The sequence below is a fragment of the Natator depressus genome, chromosome 2, assembly GCF_965152275.1.
Source record: "Natator depressus isolate rNatDep1 chromosome 2, rNatDep2.hap1, whole genome shotgun sequence".
In the NCBI taxonomy this organism is placed as follows: Eukaryota; Metazoa; Chordata; order Testudines; family Cheloniidae; genus Natator; species Natator depressus.
The window spans coordinates 21204046-21229476 of NC_134235.1; the positions used below are offsets into that span (position 1 = coordinate 21204046).

The 25431-nt window shown below is 43.0% G+C and overlaps 1 protein-coding gene across 12 annotated transcripts in view; it reads left to right on the forward strand.

Annotated features, from left to right (window-relative positions):
- The window catches only part of MTSS1 (MTSS I-BAR domain containing 1), a 180110-nt gene that overhangs the window by 128283 nt on the left and 26396 nt on the right, over positions 1-25431 (forward strand). For all 12 annotated transcript variants that reach the window (XM_074943874.1, XM_074943866.1, XM_074943870.1 and 9 more), the window contains 2 exons: positions 574-665; positions 2907-2981. In XM_074943874.1, coding sequence (XP_074799975.1) covers positions 574-665; positions 2907-2981 — 167 coding nt within the window. The remainder of the gene's footprint in view (positions 1-573; positions 666-2906; positions 2982-25431) is intronic.

Genomic DNA, 25431 nt, shown 5'->3' on the forward strand with positions numbered 1-25431 from the left:
GTGGGCTGAATTAGCCCATCACCATGGTCTCCACTGATGAGGATTGGGGCACATGGATGGGGCAGAATATAGAAGCTTGCAGTGCTGCTAGTTTTGCTCTGCGTGTGCATTATGTATTTGTACAATCTTTTTGGATAAAGAGAAGCCATTAGTCTTCAGGACATCAATCTAGAGCATTCTGCAAACACTGACTTCTGCAAGCATGTGACAAATGAAAAATCTAATAGTTTACATTGGCCCTGTTTCAGGTCGCTCTTCTGGTTTATGTTCTATTCCACACTGTCCCTGAACTTCTACACACTGATTCTTGTTGCCCTGTTATGTGGGTTTTTTGATTGTCCCATCTTTGCCTTTCATCCAACCAGAGAAATTTGGGTCACGTCCTAACAACTATTTAACCACCTGATTGTATAGCAGGCACTTAAACACTTTTGGGTTTAGATATTTGCATTCCATGGCACTATTAACTGTTGCAGCGGAGTGAAATACTCCAATATTGACCTTGGCTCTGGATATAGAAATAAGGGCATCTGCAGGATTTGATTGCTCTTTGTGTTTTTTCAACAAAATTAGTGCTTTAATTGACTGTCTGATAAACCCACTTCAAGAACAGATGGAAGAGTGGAAGAAAGTGGCCAATCAACTGGATAAAGACCATGCAAAAGGTAGTTACAGAGGAAGAACACTGTAGTATAATAGGACACGGTTGTCATACAAGATTTCTTCCTAACACGGCACTTCCCTTTTTATTGGGTATTGGGGAAACCATATTAAACTTGCTTAAGTATCTATACTAATTTTCCTCATTAGTTTTTGAAAAAACTACATAGCAAATATAGTTAGCTAATTCTTCAGGCTTTACAGGCTTAATTTTGAAGCTAGGTGCTTAAGGGTCCAAGTGAACTCTGTAATGGGCTGTTTTCAGCATATTATTAAACGTAGGTGACTCTTCTCTTGTAAATTTAAGTCTGGCATGGTGTTTCTCTCAGCAATCTCTTGCTGCGTGATGCCTTGTCATGCGCTTTGCTGGGGATATGGCACCCACCACTCGACAGCCCTGGGATATGCAGACTACCTGTAAGGTTAAGGCAAGTCTCAGTCAGACTGCCCTCCAGATATTGTGTAGTCTTCTGAAGCATTCAGTCTTTTTTGGTTTATATCCAATAGGATATAACAGATGAATATTCAAAGAGAACTTGGAAAACCATCTGTTAGAGGGCAGGAGAAGCCAACTTCCCACTTGGCAGAGCGAGAGTGGCAGTGCTGTTCCGTGGTGGGGTGATCTCTCCCATAGAATGCCCAGTGTGGGGGGAGAGGGACAGTTGCACGCAGCTGGAGCCATGGCTGTTGCCAGGAAACAATTTCAGACATACGAGGCGTTGCATTGGTGGGGGGGGGGGGGTTGACCTCTGACATAGCCATTTGAACTTGTTTATGTTTTGCTGTTAGCCTTTAAAATTCAAGCCCTTGGGTCTGCGTGAACAAAGCAAAATCATGCTTGCTGATCTAATAATGCTCTGAGCATTCAGATCAGGGTCTCCTGCATGGCTGTGCAGTGACTCAGGCTTGCTGGACTGAGAGCAGTTGACACTGCTATGGAGGCTGCACAGTGGTCCCTGTGGGAGAAAGTGCCTCTTAGCACTCAGTTCATGTTATGGCCTAATAGAAGCATCAACAGTCTCTGAAGGAATTTACACCCTGACCTTCACCCTTGCAACCTGGGGGAGATTTAAGCAGAGAGAGCAGTGGGCAGGAGGGATCTGCAGGGCTCCTAAATGTGGGGTTCTCTGAAGAGTGGAGGTTGGGGCTCAGTGCAGCCAACTGGAATGGGATGCAGGAGACCTGGGTTCAGTTGCTGGCCCTGCCACTGTCCTGCTGGGTGATGTTGGGCAAGTCACTTCCTTTTCTATGCCTCAGTTTTCCCATCTGTAAAATGGGGATTATGATACCAACCTCCACTATAAACCCCTTTGAGATTTACTGATGGAAAATAGTATATAAGAGCAAGGTGGTATTGCTGTTAAAAACAGATGAGAGATTGCATACTTGGGACCAAAACAATTTGCCGAAATGACACACATTCACGAAATGTCGGTCAACCAGAATCTGCATTTTTAATTTTAATTTTTTTTTTTTTTTTTGCAAAAAGAGTTTCAGCCAAAAAGTTTTGCCTAGCTCTAGATATGACATCCCTTCCCTGACTTTCAAAGGGGATAGTAAACATAGTGTTCTCTATTTTACAGTTAGTGGTTACTAATTTTTGAACACAGATGTTCTAAGAGGCCTGTCAAAACCCTTCTGTGTTCCACTGCTGTTAGTCATGAATCAAGCCAGTTCTCTCATTTTGTGTTGTGTTCACTGAGATTTCTGTAAAGACCTAGTTTATTTGGAGAAAAGTCCATTGGGGTACATCTACACTGTGTGATACACTACATGGCATGGGAGCAGTTGGCTAGCATCAGCTGACTCAGGCTGATGGGGTGCAGACTGTCAGGCTATAAAATTGCAGTGTAGACGTTTGGGCTCAGGCTAGAGCCTGGGCTCTGAGGCTCTGCAAGGGGGAAGTGTCTGAAAGCCTGGGAACCAGCCCGAGCCCAAATGTCTCCACCGCATAAGCTCCACGAGCCTGAATCAGCTGACCCAGGCTCTGAGATTCAGTGCTGCGGGTTTTTTATTGCGTGTAGATGTACCCTGTGAGCACTATTTCACCCAAAACCAAAGCTACAGACACTACAAAATGTCAATCTGATTTTTAAGCTGCTCTGATTAAAAGTGAATATCCCTGTGTGCTGTGCTAAAATTTCTAGTCTAGGGAGCATTTATAGTGTCTTAAAACATAGTCTTTTTTGTAAAACAAAGACTGAACCAAGTATCAAATGTGTTGACATACAGACTGTGTTTTTTAGAGTACAAAAAAGCCCGCCAAGAGATAAAAAAGAAGTCGTCGGACACACTGAAACTGCAGAAGAAAGCAAAGAAAGGTAACTTCCTCCATACTTTTATCATTGAGGTACTTTTGTGAAGGATTCATTGGCAAAAATTGCCTAGGTATAGGATGTTCTGTGGAAACCCCATCATTCCATATAGTGTCACATCTAATGTGTACCTGTAATGGTTTCTCGTAGAAAGCATAAAAGCTGCTGTCTGTTTTAAAATGCGTTAAAAGTGTGTGAAAAATCTCTATGTACAAAATTGATCAGCAGAGAGTTTTTAAAATGGAATATTTTTGTGGGTTTTTTCATGTTAAGAAACTGGTAATGTTGTATGACTTGTGCTGTGTTATACATGCAAAATCTCCTGGAAGCTTTGGAATAGTACAGAAAAGCCATTATGCAAATGCTCTGTAGTGCTTATAGCAGGAAATTATGCTGTTCCCCCTTTTCCACCCCCTTCTTTTACAACCTATAATCTGCTAAATTTCCCATTGTTTGTTACAAGATTCATAAAATGACAGCTGTAGAAAGCTGTCAGAGAGTGCACTTAGCAATAGTGAAAAGCCAGAAGATGAGGTAAAGAAGGGCAGTGCAATAGTTTCCTCCTCCTCCTCCTCCTCCTCCTCCTCCTCCCCAACAAAATTCCCAAGCTCTTTCTCTCATAATCCCTTGATACAATGTTTAGTAGCAGAATCTGTAGTTTTTCACAGTGGTTTGTTCCCCATTGGTGACTTGCCAGTGCTTTATTTTAAATTTGCACTTTCTTGAAGTCAGAGAACTCTGGTGGTAACACTGATTAAGTGAGGTCCCAAGCTCTGCTGAGTGATGCACAAACTTCACCAGCCTGTAAGTTTCAGATTCTTCCTATCGCCTCTGTACGCTTGCAAAACTGGACTGGAAACCTTGCACTTCTTAGGCTCTCTGATATCAGGTTGGTCGGAAATACGCTTTGGACAGATTCGCTGTTGGAACTTATACTTCCCATCCTGGATGTGCAGAGCCAGGCCAAGTGAATGGTGGGATGTGGTGTTTCCTTAACTTTCTACACCTCAGCGATTCAGATGAATTCATGTTTTATCCAAGGCATCCCTTTCTGACCACTGAGTTAGCAGAGTTTATGAACAAGTATTCTAATGGTTGATCATATGACTAAATTATTTCATAGTAAATAAATTGCTCTTGAAGCTTCTCTAGCTATTTAAAGGAAGAATGGAGGGGAAGGGGGAAAAAAGGCAAAAGACTGCAAAATAGGGGATTAGCACAGTGGGGCCAGCAGTCTTTGCCTGTATCAGGAGTTGTCCTGGGGAAGAATCCAATATCAAATCATAACCTCGGTTTAGGTTCTTAGCTTTGTTTACTCCTTGTTTGAGAAATTGGCTGATTTCAGTCTTAATTTTATCAAACCAGTGTATGTTATTCCCCTCCCAACCACCTGCAGTCCCCCTTGCTTCTTCACTGGATACCATGAGCAACCCTGCAGTGCATGGCATCCTTCAGATGGAGAGTTACAGAGAACATGTCCAGAGTGGGACTATGGAACCATCTTTACATGAGTTTTGTCTTAGAAGTTATCCTCTAGCGGGTTATCCCTTGCTTTCTCCCAGGCTAGCCGGCATACTCAGTGCTGCAGAGACTCCCTGGAGAGAAGGAACACTTAATGCCCCCTCTGCTGGAGTATGGAGATGTTCACTGCTATCCTATCTAGTTTCTTATACCAGGCTCATCACTGTAGTATCTGAGCATCTTCCAGAAATGCATTAAGCAAGGTGACTAATGTGTGTGTTCTCTTATCCTGTCCCCATGTACAGGAGTGTGTGCAGAGGAAGGTATTGCCTTGATTTTTTTTTTTTTAAAGGAACCAGAGCTGGCCAAGAGAAGATCAGCTCACTGTGATGTTTTTTTTTTTTTTTTGAAAGGATTAAAAGGGGAGAAGTAAAAGGCCATTTGCGTTAGTGTCTCCATCGTGACACAGATATCATGGTGGTAATACTGTGAATAGGTACTGGTTTAAAAATCTAGTCACCTTTTCTAAATGTTGGCACCTTGGGATATGTTGTCGGACTCCTTACTGAATCATCCATGCTGGTGTGCAATGCATTGTTGGAACACTTCAGATCCCAGAGTTGTCTGTCTTGAACATTCACTTGGATCCAAAGTTTCTTTAAGGTAGAAATTGAGGACAAAATTAATGGTAAAGGGAGCAGCAAGGGAGGTCGGAAATGAGGAGAGCAAACGAAGCCAGCCAGATAGCCAACCCAATATATAGTGAAATCAGGGTTCACCATGTTTCTTAGGAAACTTTTGTCCTTTCTCTGTCTACCTGGAGTATGGATACACAGCTGTCTAGCTAAAAACTAAAGCTTATATAGAAGTGAAAAAAAATGAATTCCTGTGATCCCAGTAGATCACACACACAATGGATAGGAGCATAGCTACTTCATCTAACATTTGAAAAAGCAATGACGTGTAGAAGAAAATAAGTGTCAGGTGCTTTCTCTTCTCCATATCCCCTGCCCCCCAGACTTGAAGCATCAAGACATTGTCCTTAAAATAAAATCCGTGTCTAGCTAAAAGCAGGCATCATGAAGGCAAAAATGTTTTTATGCTTCCTCCTTAATATCTGCTTAATAAAAATGCCTCAGTCCTGACAGCATTATTCTTGCTATCAATCTGCAGTGTCTTATAAGCAGAAACTTCTAGTACTGCCAAACTGAAGTGGGGCTTGGTAATTAAGTGTCAAACTTCTACCAGGCACTACATTGACAACACTAAGCGAATTCGATTCTAGATAGAAACAGGATTTGAACCACAATCTCTAGAGGGCTGTGTACTGACCAGTAAGTGTATTAACTTTAAAACCCCAAAACCTTGACATCATGACACATGTAAGTTTCAAATGAGTATCCATGTACTCATACCTGTGTGTCTGTCACCTGTGTTTCTTCCCCCCTCCCACTTCCTGCTAGTCATAAACTCATTTGTCTGTTACATCCCTCATTAAAATTGAGCTATTTCCAAGCAGGAACTTATCCCTTTTATTTTCTGTAATGTTCCTAGTACACTTTTGAGAACTATAAAATAACAAATAAGATAATCTTTCACCTTCCACTTTTCAAATATATTTAACAAACCTTATGATCCAAGATGGGTCAATGGGGCAGTGCTGAGATCTGGATCTAGATTAAAGTTAAGGTAAAACTTGGTGCCAGAATTTTACTAGCTTTCCATAGCAAAATTTCTGCCACAACTGAATTGGAAAGTACACCCCTCTTGGCTTTGGATACAAACAATATGGGTAGCATTGGATTCAGAGATTTGAGTATAATCTTCTGTCTCAACACAATGCATCCTTCATCCCCATCCCTTAGAATTCAAAGAAGGTTGAATGTATTTGGTCCATATTTTTTTGTCTTGTGTAGACTATATATAGTCCCATATGATATATAGTCCTGTGTGACTATGTGGAAACTCAACTTCAGACTTTCTTGAAATCAGTAGTTAGACATTATACCTATGAAATCAGTGGTGTTAATTGGGATAAATGTGTTTCCTTTTAAAATGAATGGGAAGCACTAGAACGCTAAACAAAATGAATGATTTTAGGATTGCTTTTTCCAAGTTTGCAAAAAGGTATTTGGCAAAATGGTAAGACTTTTTTATGGAAAGGGAAATGGAGATTTTACAACTTTCTTGGGGAATCTTATTGATTTTGTACATTGCAGTCGTTTCTTGTGCCTGCTTTATGACAAGCTTATTAAGACTATAGGAAAAGCATATGCTTTAATTGATCTACATTTTTCATTTATTTTTGTTTGTTTCCAATGGATGTAATTACATGTTCCATCTTTAAATTGCTCTCCTTTTTCACATTATTTTTTTGGTGCCAAAGAGATCAATCCCTTCCCACTTCTGTGTACTCCGCGTGCATAGGAACTGATTCAGTAAAGCACATAAGCGTGTGCTTAAGATGAGGTGTGTACCTCAAGTGTTGTGATGAATTGGGACCAGGTCCCCAGCTGGTGTAAATTGTCGTAGCTATTTTTGTAGGTGTAAACATGTGGGGGGGCAGGGGTGAGTTAACATTGTTAGGCACATTTTAACTAAAAATCATATTTTTAAAAAAATGAACTAAAATCATGAATAACCTCATAGGTTATAATTGAAAAAAAAATCTAATTACATCTAGCTAGACTACTCAGATTTCACTATTGCTTAATTTGTGTTTGGTAGGTTTCTCTTTCAGGGTCTTTGTGGAGCATTGTGTTAGTCCAAGGGCTGCAAACACTGCAAGGGAAAATGATTAAATCTGAAAAGTTTTCAGATAGATAAATCTTTTGGGGGAGGGGAAGCAATTAATAGTCAAAAATCCCTTTCTCTCCCCCACCCCCCATAAATTTTATAAAACATATACAAAACCTGCATTTTGGATCTGAACTACCCAATAAAGTCCCTTTAGAGCTCTACTTACACTTAATATATCTGAATGGGGACATCTCTCATCCCATCAGTAGCCAGTGCCTAAGTTCATGACATGTAGGGCTAATGGGTATTTACTTTAGATACTGATTCTCGGTACTTTTGAGTTACTCAGCAGTTCTTGAGAACTTGCTCTTCAGAATTTTAGTGTATATATTTGAGATTTGTTTTTTATTAAGTAGCTTTAGAAGCTCTTTAAATTCTTTTTTTTGTTAGACAAGATAAAATGCTCCCATTTTTGATTCCTTTTGTCAGCTGATTTTGACATTTTGATTTCTGAATTTTTATCACAGCTGTAGAATATTAAGGATGATTGTATACCCTGCACCTTTTCTGAAGGAGAAAATAAATAATTGCATGCCAATATTATAGTGATGGCAGCCATATAAATACTTAGATTAGCATTTTGATTAAAATCTCTTAGCTCAATTTTGCAGTCCTTAGTACGAAAAGCTCTCATGAACTCTCACGGGAGTTGGATGCAGGTAAAGGACCTCTGATCAGGTCCAATTTTAGAATGTGTCTACACTAGGATTTTCCCTTTTAAAGTAAGCACATGTGCTATCACAGTGCATGCAGCTCCAGCAGTGGGAATGTAGACAGAGCTGACTGCAGTACAACCAGGCTTGGAACAGTGATTGGAGCTAAACTGGAGGTAACAACTTTTAGAAACTTTCGGAGAAAATTATAATGTAGACAAGACACCTAGGAACATCTTATTTCTCACACCTCTATCATGTAAGCTCTGCTGGCGACAAGATGAAAATAAAGGTGTTAGGGAAATCATTGACCAGAAATCTTGTTTTGATACTCGTTCCTTTTATCGTATTTACAATCACAACTTGCAGAGGGATTGTTTCCCCTTCGTAGTAGCCACCTTCTGGCATTGTTTTTTACTGCATCAGCCTTTAGGTTATAAAACTGTAGCAGAAAGTATGCTGGAGCGTGCTGCAGCAATCGGTGCAATATGTCAGCATTGCAAGGACTTGAACTACTGTTCTGTGTATCACTGCAGCTTTAAATAGAGGTACAGGGAAAGTTAGACAAAAGGACATTTACTTCATTCTTGTTCATTAACTTAATGAGTCTGAGTATTAACTGTATATAGTGTGTGCTTTCTTTAAGGATCAGCTACTGTGTTGTTGCTGTAAGTTAAACAATGTTGATTTTAAAAATTACTAAATGGGTTTAAAGTTACTCCCTTTAAAATATAACTGCTTGGCATGTAATGGGAGGTTTGTTTATTAATGAACTGTTGTAAATCAATGCTAGCAGTTTTTCCTTGATACCAGCACACGAAGAAGTCAAAGTAGTATAATCTGAAGTGACTCTCTCTCTTGTCCTGGAGCTGATATTGATGTATAAACACTAGGAATGCTGGAATACCAGTTTGACTTTTTTTATTTTCCTTTTTGTATCAATTTTATATCCTGCAATTTCTCATCATGCGCACCTTCACGCCAGCTGAGGCTCTGGGTAAGTCTGTGCTGTGCTGTATCCCTGGTGGCTGGTTGGTTGTAGTCCTTTCTGTGGCCTCTTCATGGTTGTCTAGTCTCCACTAGCTGCCTAGACTTTAATTTCTAATTAAAATAATAAAATTAAAATACCACCTATTCTCAATGATCTTGAAACTCAACAGTCATTCTTTTAATTTTCCTTTTCTTTGCATCTAGTTGGAACACTGTAAAAGGAAAAAAAAATCTGTTTGTAGTAGCTAAATTGTAGGTTTATTTTAGAAAGGGATTAATATGCACTGGTTAAATCATGCCATGCTTGTGAGAGAAGTTACATTACATTAAACACACAATCTGTCATGAGGGTGATGCCCAAATAACTTTTTTTCTTATTGCCAGTGTGATTTTTAAAGTCTAGAGCTTAAAATCCTTCGTGGTGTTTTTTTGTAAATCTGTTATCTGAATCCCTTTTTAAACACATTGCATGCACCTTTATCATTGATTAGTAACAAATTATATTGATCTTTCAAAGGGATGGAAATTGGATTCTTCTTTTCTGCTGCTTGACTGTCTTAAATCTATTGAATCAGAGGGTTATCTTCAGCCATGCTATTGGAAATTGAAAACGGTTGTTTTGCTTAGTCTTTTAGTATTTTTTCTCTTTTGAATTGTACTTTGCATTTTTCCTGGGCTTATCTAAATCCATAAGTTTGCATTACTTAGAGCTGGCCTTATAAGGACAACTAACAATTTTTGCAGCATTAGGGACTGATCCAACGTCGTCTTCTAGTCACTAAAAAGACTCCCATTGATTTCAGTGGGAGTTGGATTTGGAATTAGTTTCTGAAGTTTGCAGCAGCAATAAGCTGTGTATAACAAGGGGAAGGCAAGTGGAAGACAGTGTAAGAGGGGTATTCATGTCTTCCTGTATTTGGACAATTGTTTACTGAGGGTCAAGTCCAGAGAGGAAATCCTCTGTCCTGTCCACATCACACACACATCATACTACGCCTCCTAGGTCTCATCCTGAACAGTGGAAGTCAACATTGGTTCCCACTCAAAGAATTGAGCTCATTGTGGCCCCAATAGATGATGAGTTAGAGAGCTCTTTTGCCAACCAAGCGATTATCAGTGATTCAGCACCTATGTCTAATGCTGCAGTCTCAACCCTCAACCACAGCCTGAGTACCTCTGAGGTTGCTAGGCCATATGCCTGCACGCTTTCTTAACAGGTTGGGGAGCACAGGGGCCTGCTGAAAGTTCAAGGCCTGTAGTCAGAACAGGAAGCTTCTCTGCATATCTATGTCCTGGAGCTTCATGCCATCTACAATGACTATCGGGGCCTTCGAGATCACATGGGAGACTCAGAAGTGCACATTCTTACCAACAATGACACGTCAGTGTATTACATGAACAGACAGGAGGAAGCAAACTCCAGCGTGGTGTGTCAGGAGGTGATCAGGCTCTGACAGTTTTGCACTGGGAAAAACATTACCCCCGTGGCTGATCACTTACTGGGATCCAGAATCACTCCAGCAGGAATTTCTGCTTTAATCATGAGTAGTCTCTGAACCCCAGTGCCCTGCAGTCTACTTTTGCAGTTCGGAGCATCCCAACAATCTGCCTGTTCACTGGCTGTTTTGCTCTTAAGGGAGTCTCAGTCTGGGCTCCGTGACCAGTGCTTTTCACCTGAGTTGCAAATCAGCACTCCTGTATGCCTTTCCTCCAATTCTGTCATCCGATCATTCTCAAGCTGAAATTGGACTGTGTTAAGCTCATTCTCATTGCTCCAGTGTAGCCAAGACAGTGTTGTTTCTCCAGCCTCCTTGCGTTATCAGGTCGGCCTTCCATATCTCTTCTTCATTCTGACCTCCTTATTCAGCACCATGATCAGTTTTGCATCCCACACTCAGCTTCCTGCATCTCTCAGAATGGATGTTGCATGGTTAGATGAAGAGGAAGAGGAACAATGTTCGGTGGTGGTCCAGCACGTCTTGCTGAATAGTAGGAAGCCCTCCACTGAGAGACCTATTTGGTCAAGTGGAAGTGGTTCTCGATATGGTCTCTAGCCCAGGGAGTTCATCCGAAGTTGGCTTGTATCTAGGATATCTTGGGGTACCGGTTACCCCTTCAGTCTTCTGGTCTTGTGCCCTCTCAATGAGCTAAGCACCTGGCAGTGGTTTTTGGCGTGTCATCTGCCCATCAATGGAAGATTGGGGTTTTCAAACGCCATGTCGGTGGGGTTCTTGAAAGGAGCCGCTCGTCTCCACCTGCCGCTTAAAGAGCAGATTCCTTTTTGAGACTTAATACTATCTCAGCAGCTCTTGTGAGGCCTCCATTCGAGCCTCTGGCCACGCCTTCTTTTCTCCCTTCTGAGTCAAAACCTGCCGTCTTTATGGCAGTAACCTCTGCAAGGAGGTTAGGTGAGTTGTAGGCTTTGATGGAGGAAACCCCGTATGCCCAGGTTTCTGAAGACAAAATAACCCTGCAGCCGTGCCCTAAGGTTTTATCCGAAGTGGTTCCCTAGTTTCACTTGAATCAAGCGATATATTTACCCGTATTCTTTCCTAAGCCGCATTCAACCCCAGAGGAATAATATCTTCACACATGGGATGTCAAGAAATTTTTAGCTTTTTATCTAGATAGGACCAAACGTTTGCATTCCTCATCTCATTTGTCAGTTTCATATGCTGACTGAATGAAGGGTCAAGCGATCCCGTCACAGATGATCTCCAGGTGGATAACTTCCTGTATCGTGACAGCCTATGAAGTAGCCCAGATTACGCCACCTCAAAGGGTGCGAGCTCATTTCACAAGCACCCAGGCAACACTGAATGCATTTCTAAGTGACTTCATTGGACATTGGCGGGGCTGCCATTTGGTCCTCTGTGCATACTTTTATACGCCACTGTGCCATACTGCTGCATCCAAATCAGATGTAAATTTTGAGAAGGCAATCCTGCAGTCCTCTGGCCACCCTTATATGGCCAGAGGAGGGGGTAGGGCTGCAGGACATGAGCACCACTCCTATGGATACTGCTAGGCAAAGTTCTCCAGCTCCAGTACCCTGGGCACGCACACACAAGTAGAATACACATCTGTATCACCTCTCAAAAAACAATGGTTATAGATAGGTAACCGTTTTTTCTTGATGTTTGCAGGAATGGGGTTGGGGACTGGATCCATTACTGGGCTTCTAAGGATTCTGTTCTATAAGGTACCTCAGGCATTCCTTAGAGATTTTGGAGAAGGTTATTTGCAAGTTAATACAACACATTTGAGTTTTTCCTCTTACTTTTGAAGATAGATTAATCCAACAGAAACCATTTTTTAACGGGCTATTCTGACAAATTGCCGATACTGTTGTATAGTTTCTTCCCACCAGTCTGAAAACAGTTGCGTGGTTCTTTTGTTCTTGGACGACACCATAGTTGTTTGTTTGTTCACTGTGCAGTACTTACAGTAGTTAATTATATTGGAAGGTCAAGGTGCACACGGTTGCCGTAGGAGAAGAATAGGGGGTGCATGACTACAGCAGCTGTTTTTTGGTGTTATTGTTTATGTGCTCAGCTTGTTAATGTGTAGTGTAAATTGTCATTTTGCATAGAGTCCAAATTAAAAATTCCTTGTAGACACCTGGAAGGAGTGGGGAAGCAATCTGTGAGCCAAAAAGTGTGCAATGAAAAGTAGTCTTAATTGAACCAGCGTATATGGTATTATCTATCTTGTCTACACTAGCAATACCTTTAGTGTCCAAACCTAAATTGTGGGTGCATTTTATACTCCGGGGGGGAGTTCTGCGCCACTGCGTGTGCTCAGAATGCATGACCCCCTTGTAGATTTCTGTGCTTCCCCACAGAAAATGACAGGGAAGCAAAGGGATGCCGCGTGAGGGAAGGGACTGGGCACAAAGCTGCCTGGCTGAAGGAGGCTGGTGCCCCGCTCTCTGGGTCTGAAGCTGGACACTGCCTCCTGGGTCCCAGTGCCTGGTTTGTGTACAACAGTGAGTGCCCACGGTGGGACAGGGTAAGGTGGGTGAGGGAAATGAGGAAAGGGGGATGGGGTGGTGGGAAGAGGCAGTGGGGAAGGAACGGGGGTGGGATAGGGCAAGGGGATATGGGAGTTTAGGTGAGAGGGATGGGGCAGGGGACAGTGGGGAAAGGAGGAGGGATGGGATGGGGAAGAGAAGAGGATAGAGGAATTGGGGGCGGGTGGGAGAAAGCAGGTGCCTGGTATGCAGCATCCCCTCAGCAGTAGCAGCTGGGGCTCTTCTATTAAGCAGGCCCATCAAACCCCCATCCCAAAGAGCCCCACCCCCTTGCACCTGGACACCCTAACAAGCCCCCTGCACTCAGACCCCCATCCCACTGAGTCCCAACTAGCTGCACCCAGACCGCCACCCCATCAAACCCCACTCCCGCAGCACCCAGACCCCCTCACCGAGTCTCCCTCAACCAGACCATCCCTCCTGAGCCCCAATCACCTTCACCTGGCCCCCACTGCACAGTCCCATTGTCCCTATGCCCAGAACCCCGCAACAAGCCCCTGTGCATCCAGATGCCCCCACTGAGCCACCCGCACCCAGGTTGCCCCAGACAGAACCCTCTAACCCCACACCTGATCCCCCACACTTAGCCTCTCTATGCTTGGATCCTGCTGATCCAGAGAAATGTTCTGGAGAAAGGGATAAACAGTGAGGTGGCAAAGTTTTCAGATGATACTAAACTGCTCAAAAAAAAAGGAGTATCTGTGGCACCTTAGAGACTAACAAATTTATTTGAGCATAAGCTTTCGTGGGCTACAGCCCACTTCATCGGATGCATCAGATGCTGTAGCTCACAAAAGCTTATGCTCAGATAAATTTGTTAGTCTCTAAGGTGCCACCAGTACTCCTTTTTGCGGATACAGACTAACATGGCTGCTACTCTGTAAACTGCTCAAGATAGTTAAGACCAAAGCAGACTGAAGAACTTCAAAAAGATCTCACAAAACTAAGTGACTGGGCAACAAAATGGCAAATGAAATTTAATGTGGATAAATGAAAAGTAATGCACATTGGAAAAAATAACCCCAACTATACATACAATATGATGGGGGCTAATTTAGCTACAGCTAATCAGGAGAAAGATCTTGGAGTCATCGTGGATATTTCTCTGAAGACGTCCATGCGCTGTGCAGCGGCAGTCAAAAAAGCAAACCAGGATGTTAGGAATCATTTAAAAAAAGGATAGAGAGTAAGACAGAGAAGATCTTATTGTCCTTATATAAATCCATGGTATGCCCACATCTTGCATACTGCGTATAGATGTGGTCCCCTCATCTCAAAAAAAAGATATACTGGCATTAGAAAAGGTTCCGAAAAGGGCAACTAAATTGATTAGGGGTTTGGAACGGGTACCATATGAGAAGAGATGAGAGTCTAGGACTTTTCAGCTTGGAAAAGAGGAGACTAAGGGGGGATATGATAGAGGTATATAAAATCATGAGTGGTATGGAGAAAGTGAATAAGGAATATTCTCAGAATATAAGAACTAGGGGCCACCAAATGAAATTAATGGGAAGCAGTCTTAAAACAAATAAAAGGAAGTTCTTCTTCACTCAGCATACAGTCAACCTGTGGAACTCCTTGCCTGAGGAGGTTGTGAAGGCTAGGACTATAACAGGGTTTAAAAGAGAAGTGGATATATTCATGGAGGTTAAATCCATTAATGGCTGTTAGCCAGGATGGGTAAGGAATGGTGTCCCTAGCCTCTATTTGTCAGAGGGTGGAGATGGATGGCAGGAGAGAGGTCACTTGATCATTATCTGTTAGGTTCACTCCCTCTGGGGCACCTGACATTGGCCACTGTCGGTAGACAGGATACTGGGCTGGATGGACCTTTTGGCCATTCTTATGTTCTTATGCTGGACTGAGCCTGCTAAGCCTGCCATACCTGCCTCACCTGTTGTAAAGGGGCAGGGCCCTGGGTTTTCCTGGGGAAGGCCCCACCCTTGCGCTGTGTCAGGGTTGGGTGCAGCCTCACTGCTGAGTCTGTGTCCCGAGGGGGTTTGGAGCTGCAGAGTGATCTCCCATCTCCATGCACCCAGTAGCCTGTGTTCCCCACTGCTATGCTGGAGCCTCCACATTTATTTATTGACAGATAAAATTTGCAGAATGTTGCAAAATTTTAAAATATTGTGCACAGGATTTTTAATTTTTTGGTGCAGAATTCCCTCAGGAGTAACTTTTTTAAAATGATACATCAATTCTGCAGTTGAAGCTAGCTTTTATTTAAGTTGTAGCACAAACCTCAGTCATGAAAACAAGTTGGAAATTAGAATTATTAGTTTTTAGTATGCTCCTTTCATTAAACTTTTGTTTTAATAGATGAGTATTTAGGATTCAGGCTCACAAGCACATTCAGCTGCAGCTCTCACAGACTACTGTGAAACCAGCGGTTTTAGAATCATAGAATATCAGGGTTGGAAGGGACCCCAGAAGGTCATCTAGTCCAACCCCCTGCTCGAAGCAGGACCAGTTCCCAGTTAAATCATCCCAGCCAGGGCTTTGTCAAGCCTGACCTTAAAAACCTCTAAGGAAGGAGATTCTACCACCTCCCTAGGTAACGCATTCCAGTGTTTCACCACCCTCTTAGTGAAAAAGTTTTTCCTAATATCCAATCTAAACCTCCCCCATTGCAACTTGAGACCATTACTCCTCGTTCTGTCATCTGCTACCATTGAGAACAGTCTAGAGCCATCCTCTTTGGAACCCCCTTTCAGGCAGTTGAAAGCAGCTATCAAATCCCCCCTCATTCTTCTCTTCTGCAGACTAAACAATCCCAGCTCCCTCAGCCTCTCTTCATAAGTCATGTGCTCTAGACCCCTAATCATTTTTGTTGCCCTTCGCTGGACTCTCTCCAATTTATCCACATCCTTCTTGTAGTGTGGGGCCCAAAACTGGACACAGTACTCCAGATGAGGCCTCGCCAGTGTCGAATAGAGGGGAACGATCACGTCCCTCGATCTGCTTGCTATGCCCCTACCTATACATCCCAAAATGCCATTGGCCTTCTTGGCAACAAGGGCACACTGCTGACTCATATCCAGCTTCTCGTCCACTGTCACCCCTAGGTCCTTTTCCGCAGAACTGCTGCCTAGCCATTCGGTCCCCAGTCTGTAGCGGTGCATTGGATTCTTCCATCCTAAGTGTAGGACCCTGCACTTATCCTTATTGAACCTCACCAGATTTCTTTTGGCCCAATCCTCCAATTTGTCTAGGTCCTTCTGTATCCTATCCCTCCCCTCCAGCGTATCTACCACTCCTCCCAGTTTAGTATCATCCGCAAATTTGCTGAGAGTGCAATCCACACCATCCTCCAGATCATTTATGAAGATATTGAACAAAACCGGCCCCAGGACCGACCCCTGGGGCACTCCACTTGACACCGGCTGCCAACTAGACATGGAGCCATTGATCACTACCCGTTGAGCCCGACAATCTAGCCAGCTTTCTACCCACCTTATAGTGCATTCATCGAGCCCATACTTCCTTAACTTGCTGACAAGAATACTGTGGGAGACCGTGTCAAAAGCTTTGCTAAAGTCAAGAAACAATACATCCACTGCTTTCCCTTCATCCACAGAATCAGTAATCTCATCATAAAAGGCGATTAGATTAGTCAGGCATGACCTTCCCTTGGTGAATCCATGCTGACTGTTCCTGATCACTTTCCTCTCATGTAAGTGCTTCAGGATTGATTCTTTGAGGACCTGCTCCATGATTTTTCCAGGGACTGAGGTGAGGCTGACTGGCCTGTAGTTCCCAGGATCCTCCTTCTTCCCTTTTTTAAAGATTGGCACTACATTAGCCTTTTTCCAGTCATCCGGGACTTCCCCCGTTTGCCACGAGTTTTCAAAGATAATGGCCAAGGGCTCTGCAATCACAGCCGCCAATTCCTTCAGCACTCTCGGATGCAACTCGTCCGGCCCCATGGACTTGTGCACGTCCAGCTTTTCTAAATAGTCCCTAACCACCTCTATCTCCACAAAGGGCTGGCCATCTCTTCCCCATTCTGTGATGCCCAGCGCAGCAGTCTGGGAGCTGACCTTGTTAGTGAAAACAGAGGCAAAAAAAGCATTGAGTACATTAGCTTTTTCCACATCCTCTGTCACTAGGTTGCCTCCCTCATTCAGTAAGGGGCCCACACTTTCCTTGGCTTTCTTCTTGTTGCCAACATACCTGAAGAAACCCTTCTTGTTACTCTTGACATCTCTTGCTAGCTGCAGCTCCAGGTGCGATTTGGCCCTCCTGATATCTTTCCTACATGCCCGAGCAATATTTTTATACTCTTCCCTGGTCATATGTCCAACCTTCCACTTCTTGTAAGCTTCTTTTTTATGTTTAAGATCCGCTAGGATTTCACCATTAAGTCAAGCATGTTGGCTTAATGCATGTTTAATGCATGTTGGCCCTTGAAAGCTCTTGCATGCCATGCTACTGATCATGCATGACTGAAGCAGCTGCTATGAAGGTAGCATATTAAGACTGTCCTGTGGGTAGCCATGGATTCTTGTTAATATCAATGAGAAGCAACCCAGCAGCTGTGGTGAGCTCTCTGTACAGTTTATTAGATGTGTATCTGCCTGTGTCGACCTCTTAGTCCCACAACTGCCTGAAGCTGCTGCTTTTTCGACTAGCAGAGTGGAGTCGGGCCACAACCACTCACCCAGTAGCTCTGCTCCCTGTCAGCAAAAATCAAGATTGAGAGAAGAGTGAATGGACAATAAGAAGCCTTTTGCCTTCAGAAATCTCTCCTCAGGTTATTTGAGCAAGTGATTGGTCCCTTTCTGAGCGTGCACCTTAGTGTTCTGTAGAACGACCACACTGATGTTCTTCGCTCTCGTTGATTTGGGGGAACTCCAAATCAGACCTTTCTGTCTGTCGCTAATTTCTATTCTGTCAAGTCATGCAATCCAATACCTAGCTGGGGCAGGAGTGTCCCCCAGAGTATATTTTTCACTGCCGTGTATAATCCGGTATTAAATGACGAAGCGTCTCTGGAAATTTTTTTTTATAATTTAAGAATTTTATTCTATGAAAACATTCCTAGGTAGCTAGCCTAAGGCCTTGTCTATGATAAAGAGATTAATCGATTGTTAATGTTCCCTGTTGATTGCGGTGTACCATGTGTCCATGAGGAAAAATACTTTCAGTGGTAATGGAGGCAATAGTCCATTGAGGTTTCCCTGGTAACTTAGAGGGAAAAGCCTCAGTTGGTTGAAGTTGTTCATTCAGTGCCAGTGCAGATGCATGTGCACAGCTGGCCACCTCTCCTCTCTGGCAGCAGCTGGAGCTGACAGCTCCTTCACATGAATAACGCAGTGGAGTCAGGTTGATGAAGGCAATAGCTGGGAAGTGCCTGGTGATCTGCAGTCTAATATTACAACCTCAGAGTTTTTCAAAATGTGTATCAGGAGTGCAGCCTAGAGGTAGCCCTGTGTGCCATTTCGCCTGGGGCATGGAGACCTCTTTAGGGCTCAGACACAATTCCCGCACTGGTAAAGCCTGGGAGTGCTGCAGTTGGCAACTGCCACTGCTTTTTCTAGTAGTGGGCTTATGGGTGCTCCACTTCAGGTGCGCATGTGCTCTCGAGCCCTTGAGCAGAGATTTTTCTGTTAGCAGTGTCCATTTGCCCCTCGTGTGTGCTCGAAACAACTTCGTTCCACTCTCTGAGCATACTTAGGGCTACGTGGGTGAACTGACCTCAGTTCCTTCTCTACCGCCTTGGCCTGAGACGGGGTTCTAGCATGTCTGCCTCAGGTCTGCCTCAGTGTTTTCTGTAGTTGTTGTTTGGTTAGTTTAGTGTTAGTGTTAGCTATTGTTGGTATAGAATGAATTAGGTTATTGTGAGGGGGTTCAGTTTTTCCTCTCCCCCCCCCTTTTTTTTCCCCACCCCTATTTTTTCTGGGTGGCTTATTTGTCCTGGCTGGGTATGCCTCACTCACCAGGTTTCAAACACTGCCTCTCTTGTGGGGAGGCTATCCTGATCAGTGACAGCCACTCTATGTGTATCTGTTGCATGGGAGAGTTCCATAGCTCCCAGAAGAGCAACTCTACCTGACTCTAAAATCTAGAGCTCGGAAGAATCGGGAGACGAAACTGAAACTGCTGATGGAAGCGCTCTCTTTGACTCACTTCCGAATCAAATCAGGAGACCCGCCCCCCCCCCCCCACCTCCCCAAATACATCCGTCTCCAGACAGATCCAGTGCCCATTCAACTTTAGCTAAGGTTTCACCTAAGAAGAGGAAGATTTTGGAGGACTCAGGGTAGGCCTTGAAGAAGAGGAGCTCAGCCTCCTACCACAAGGAGCCAGCTCCCAACAAGTGCAACTCTCCTGGTAGGTCCGTGATGTTGTGGGCCTCGATCTTTAGACTCGGAAGAGTCTTTCGTCTCCATGGTACCTCCAATACCAGCAGAGCAGGGAGATCCTAGAGCACTTTGGAGAAACATGACACTGGCAGGGCCCCAGTACTGTGCCCCTCCAGATCAGCACTATCTATTTCACTTATTAATGGGGCCTTCCCACTCCGCGGTCTTGGTACCAACAAAATCAGAGCACACAGCTTCGGTGCTGGCACTAGATGCTCCAAACCAATGGTACCACCAAACTGCTGTGTAAGTACAACCCACTTGGTACGACAGAAATTCCGTTACTCCAGGAACTTGTCAGTGTTAGATGAGCCAGAATCCCCACTGCTCGTGGGTACTGAATGACTTGGTTCCAAGACCCTGGTCTCTGGATTACCAGTGCTTCCCCGTGCCATAGGATTCTTTACCCTTTTCTACTACCCCTCCACCATTAGAGGACATTGAGGAGGATTAGGGAGACATTTAATCAGTCTCCCCCTTATCAGAGCAGGGTTCCTTCCTCATCATTATAGGAACCCATACTTTGACAGAGTCACGCCCATGTCAGTGTGGGATCAGTCCTAGGTACCACCCCATCTCCTATATGGGGATCCTTGGGCAATGTATCGGCAGCGATTTGCCAGACCTCCAGCTTCACTGCACCAGGAAACTAGAGTCACGCAGTCTCCTCCACCAAACCCTGAAGATGCTCACAACTCAGGGCAGATGGTCACCTCAGGAAACCGGTCTCCATATCAACTTGTTGGAACTCAGGGCAGTCAGGAATGCCTGTCTTCAGTTCCTACCCCTCTTCAAGGGCAAATCAACCACAATCCTGATAGTGTGTCTTGTATGTTCTATATCATCCCTCTCCCTGTGTGCCAAAGCTATAAAGTTATGAAACTGATGTATAGCCCATCAGATTCAGATTTCAGCTCTTTATCCTCCTGGAGTCCAGAATGTCACAGCCAGTATGCTCAGCAGGTGCTTCTCCCAGGATTATAAATGGAAGTTGGACTTTCAAATCGTTCATGGGATATTTCAGAGTTAGTGACTTCCACGAGTGGACCTATTCACCACACCCAGGAACAGGAAGTGCTCCTTATTCTGCTCAAGAGGGGGCCCTAGGTGCCTCTCTTTTGGAGACAACTTTCTCCTTCCTGGGACAATAGGTCTGTTTTATGCATTCCCTCCAACACCACTAATTGTAAGAGCGATTAACAAAATCGGGCAGGACAAGGCCAGGGTTATCCTCGTAGTACTGATCTGGCCAAGGCAAGCTTTATATCCTGACCTGCTTCACATGTGTGTCCAACTGGCACTCAAGCTTCTGACTGTCCCTCATCTCTCCCAGCGTGTGAGTTGTGCTTCACCCCAATCTAGGGGTTCTCTGTCTCCAAGCATGACTCCTGCATGGTTCATGGGATTAGAATCCACCTGCTTGACAGGAGTACAAACGGGTATTACTAAACGCTAGAAAATTGAGTCAACTGAAATTACTTGCCAATGACTGAACCTCTTCCATTTCTGAAGGGGTCACCATTGCTGTCTTGTGTCTGAATCTTTTTCTCCCTCAGACATCTTGGATTATCTGCTGGACTTGGGGAGAGTGGGGGGAAGTTTATCGGTTAGCTCTGTTAAGGTTTATCTTGCAACAATATCAGCTTTTCATTCCCCGCTAGAAGGATTTTCTGTTTTTGCACACTCTGTCATCAAAATTTATTAAGGGTATGGGGAATCTTATTTTTATCCCCAGGTTAAGGATCCCACTCTGACTTGGGATCTCAACCAAGTACTTAAATACCTTTTGGGCCCTCCATTTGAACCTGTGACGACCTGCTCCTTGTTTCACTTACCTATGAAGATGGCCTGTGTAGTAGCTATCATGTCAGCCCACAGCGTTGGGGAAATTGGAGCCTTGATGGCAGACAGCCCCCTTCCCCCCCCATTTACGATATTTTTCAAGGACGAGGTCTCCCCATGATTGCACCAAAGTTCTTACCTGAGGTGCTGTCTATTCTTCTACCAGTATTTTTTCCTAAACCACATAAATCTGAGCAGGAGACTTCCCTTCACACATTATATATACGAAGAGCATTGGCCTTTAATCTGGATAGAACCAATCCATTTCAGAAATAACCTACACTCTGTTTCCATTGCAGAAAGATTAAAGGGGTCCATGATCTCATCACAGAGATTGTTGGGAGGGATCCCTGGGTGTATTACTGTTTGCTGTGATGCAGCTGGTGCTTTGCCTCTGCAAAGGATCATAGCACACTCTACCTGATCACAAGCAACTTCCACAGCATTGCTCAAAAACATACCAGGGTCTGAGATGCAGAGCTGTTACATGGGCTTCAGTACATACATTTTCTAAGCACTAGGCCTTGGTCCACACCATCAGATCTGATGCAGCATGTGGTTCTGCTGTACTGTCTTTAGTCTTGGACTTGATTATTAAGCTCCCTCCTCCCTGTGAGGATACTGCTCGGGAGTCACCTGAAGTGGAGCACCCATAGGAACATTGCTTCAAGAAGAAGAAAAGTTACTCATCTTGTGCAATAACTGTGGGTCTTCAAGATGTGTGTCCCTATGGATGCTCCACTACCTGCCCTCCTTCCCCTCTGCCTCGAACTGTTCTTATTGGACGTTCGGATAGGGAAGGAACCGGGTGAAGGTGGTTCGCCTGCGCAGCCCTCTCTACGTTTGGAGCACAGCATGAAGTAAGGAGTGCATGCATGAGCCAAATAGAAACTGCTAATGGAAAAATCTCTGATTAAGGGCTCAAAAGGCACATGTGCACCATAGGGACATACATCTCGAAGAACCACAGTTACTGCACAAAGTGAGTAACCTTTTCTTCAGGGAGCAGAGAGGGTAGGCCACACATAGATCACAAGCCCTGTCTGCTGGCTGGCTAGGCTCTGCGTTGTGGGTATTCAGTACAGTTTTCCTGTCCAAGGAACAGTCATTAGGACGCATCTTGTCCACATAGGTTTGGCAGGTTACATAAAGGAGCAATACAAGAGCTTTATAAAGGCACAGGTGATGCCAGAGCTGTGTGAGGTTAAAGAAACTTTGTGTTGAAGGGAATTGGGCTAAAATACACTGGGCCTGATTTTGGTTACTCCTTACTTACACGAGTGTTACTCCATTGAAGTCAGTGGAGTTACATTAGTATAAGCTAAGTCACTTACACACCAAGTAATTAGTGCAGGGTTTTTTTCTATATAACTTTTAAACGATGATTGAATTTTACCATCAGTTGACTTTACTTCATCAGTAGATTCCTAGTGAAATAGATAGTGCATCTTTTATCATTTATACCAATAGACCTATGAATTTAACCTAGAATTTCTGTGTTCATCCAGGACTTTCACCATGCACAATTATATTTGAGGAACAGCTGAACATTTATAGCAGCTCTCTGAAACCGAGTCATTCATTAGTTTCAGCAGTTCAGTTAATGACTAATATTTCGCATTTGGTAGACTTACATTTGTGAGCTACTGTCTAGATTTAAGGCACTTACAATCATTTTCAAAATTCTTCTCAAAATATAGTCACTTTCGTATTTTCTTATGTGGTGTCAATAATATAATCCTCAGTCTGATAGAAAAGAAAAACTCCAGTGTAATGTAAATGGTATTCTAATCACTGCATCTAATTACAAAGAGGAACGAATCACTTGAAATAAAAAGGATTTGAAAGGTATTAAAAAATGATACAGAAAGTTACCTTCTTGCCTGTCTCAAGAGGCAGATGAGGACTCCAAAAATGTGAGTCTGTTCAGGAACGATTTGAAATTGGGGTGGATAAAAATCAGGTTTTTTTTAAAAATCAGATATTTTTATTTAAATTGGATTTCTTTGATTTTATTCGTTTAAATTATACTTTTTCTTTTTAAAAATCTATTTAAAATGAACTCTGAATTTAACACTAAATGGCTTATAATCTCTTAAAACATTTAAATAGAAAAAAATATGCTGAATCCATGAGTCTCTTTCAGAAACTTGGAGTTAAAACTGATTTTCTATATAAAGAGAGAATCGGGAAAAACATCTAACTTTTGAGGTCAAGCTTTATAAATATGGCACAATAATAGTAAATAAGCAATATATCCTTCACCATTTTCTAACATACTAAAAATGTACAGATAATAGGAATCTGAAAATACTAAGCTCTGTAGTTGCTTAGATAAATGTATTCGTGTACCCTCCTAAGTAGCAAAAAATATGTACCAAGCTTGATGTAAAGGCAGCATTAGTTGTAAATCAACATGGTTTAATGGTTATATCAACCAATGAGAATGCACCTTTCTTTAGAAAATAACTGAAGAACAATTGATTATTTAAATTGAGGCTTTCCACTTGGTGCTTTAAATTGCCTTGATTTAAATCAGTCCACCCTGTTTCAAATCAGAGTTGGCCAAAAAAAACAATTTTTAATGTTTCACTTTTTCGGGGAGGGGAACTTAGTAATTCTATAATTTCACAGGCCACTATTAAATTAACTATTTTTTAAAAGTTATAGACCCTACTGTAAAACAGTTGTGAAAGTCTTAGGCCTGGTCTGAGAAAAATCCACGGATGGTAATGTCAATCAGTTGATCTGACACAGCTGGTCAAACACCAATTGAGTGTGTCCCCACTGGTAATGCTGCACCAATGTAAGTCAGTGTGCAGTCTTGTCCTGGGTCCATGCTAGCACTGTGCCGCTTTAGTCGAGGCAGATGCATTGCCCACTAGGAAAACATCAGAGAGTTCTTCACACTGTACAATAAAGCACAATTTTCTCTCTGGATTACACTCTCTGCATGTGCGTGGATCAGTCTCAATTTTTATGTTATGTTAGAAAATTATGAATAACACATTGTATTTTCTACATGATGATTAATGTTTTACTTGTGATTTGTGCCAACCTGTATTTGGATGGAGATTCAGACTCAATTAAAAATGCATGTCATGGGGTGAAAGGAATGGCACCTTTGACTGATTTTTCCTTTCAGTTAATTGGGCAGCAGATAAGCACATGTGACCAACTGGCTGCTGCTGATCAAAAAGGAAAGTATCTGGCTTTCATAAGGCAGGGAGGAGTGGATGTGAAAAGAGGGATGTGGAGAGTTTCCTGGGAGAGAGTCAGGAGCAGCAGGAGTGCAACTGGAGGTAGAGAGGAGCAGCTGGGGCTGAGCTCCTGATAGGATTCCTTTGGGAAGCAATTGGGAAAGTTGTCTGGAGGTACAGCCTGAGAATCCAGAGAGCAGAGGTGTCAGGAAAGGGGCCTGGATAACCCAGAGGACTCCAAAGGGAATGAGAGGAAGTAGGAGCTAGAGAGCACTGTATTAGCTGGGGAAATTGAAGCCAGACCTCAGAGAAGGATGACTGTGAAAGGGAAATAGACAGGCCTTAGACAGGAGGACTGTACCCAGTGGAGGACCTCAGAAAGAGACTTTATTTGAAGCTGCAAAATAGACCTTCAGAAAGGAGGGGCTGTACCCAATAGGATACTGGGACAAAAGGGACTGTTTGAGCATATTGTATGTTCATAAACTGTTCCCCAAGAAGGGTGTTGGCATGTGACACAGGCCTCAGTGGACTTATTGTGGAGCTCCTGGGCGAAGGGAAACTGAGTGCTGCAGAACAACTGTGCTCATTTACCATGCACAAGAACAGCATTTTAAAATTGTTTTTATGAGTTAAATAAAATTACCTTAAATGTTGTGGATACATAAAGAAAAGTCAGTTTATCAAAAACAGGTTTTGCATATAAACTTAGTATTTTCTCTGTTTAATAAATTATCTGTAGTTAGTGAATTGAACTGATTGTTTCTTGTCACCATGTCCTTCAGGACTTTAGAACTAATAGATCTCATTCTCTAAAACGAAAAGGAGTACTTGTGGCACCTTAGAGACTAACCAATTTATTTGAGCATGAGCTTTCGTGAGCTACAGCTTACTCTGAAACCATTCTCTAAAACAGTTGTTCTCAACCTTTCCAGACAATTGTACCCCTTTCAGGAGTCTGATTTGTCTTGCGTACCCCAAGTTTCACCTCACTTAAAAACTGCTTGCTTACAAAATCAGACACAAAAATACAAGTGTCACAGCACATAAGCTTACTTTCTTGTTTTTGCCATATAATTAATAAAATAAATTGTATGGAGTATAAATATTGAA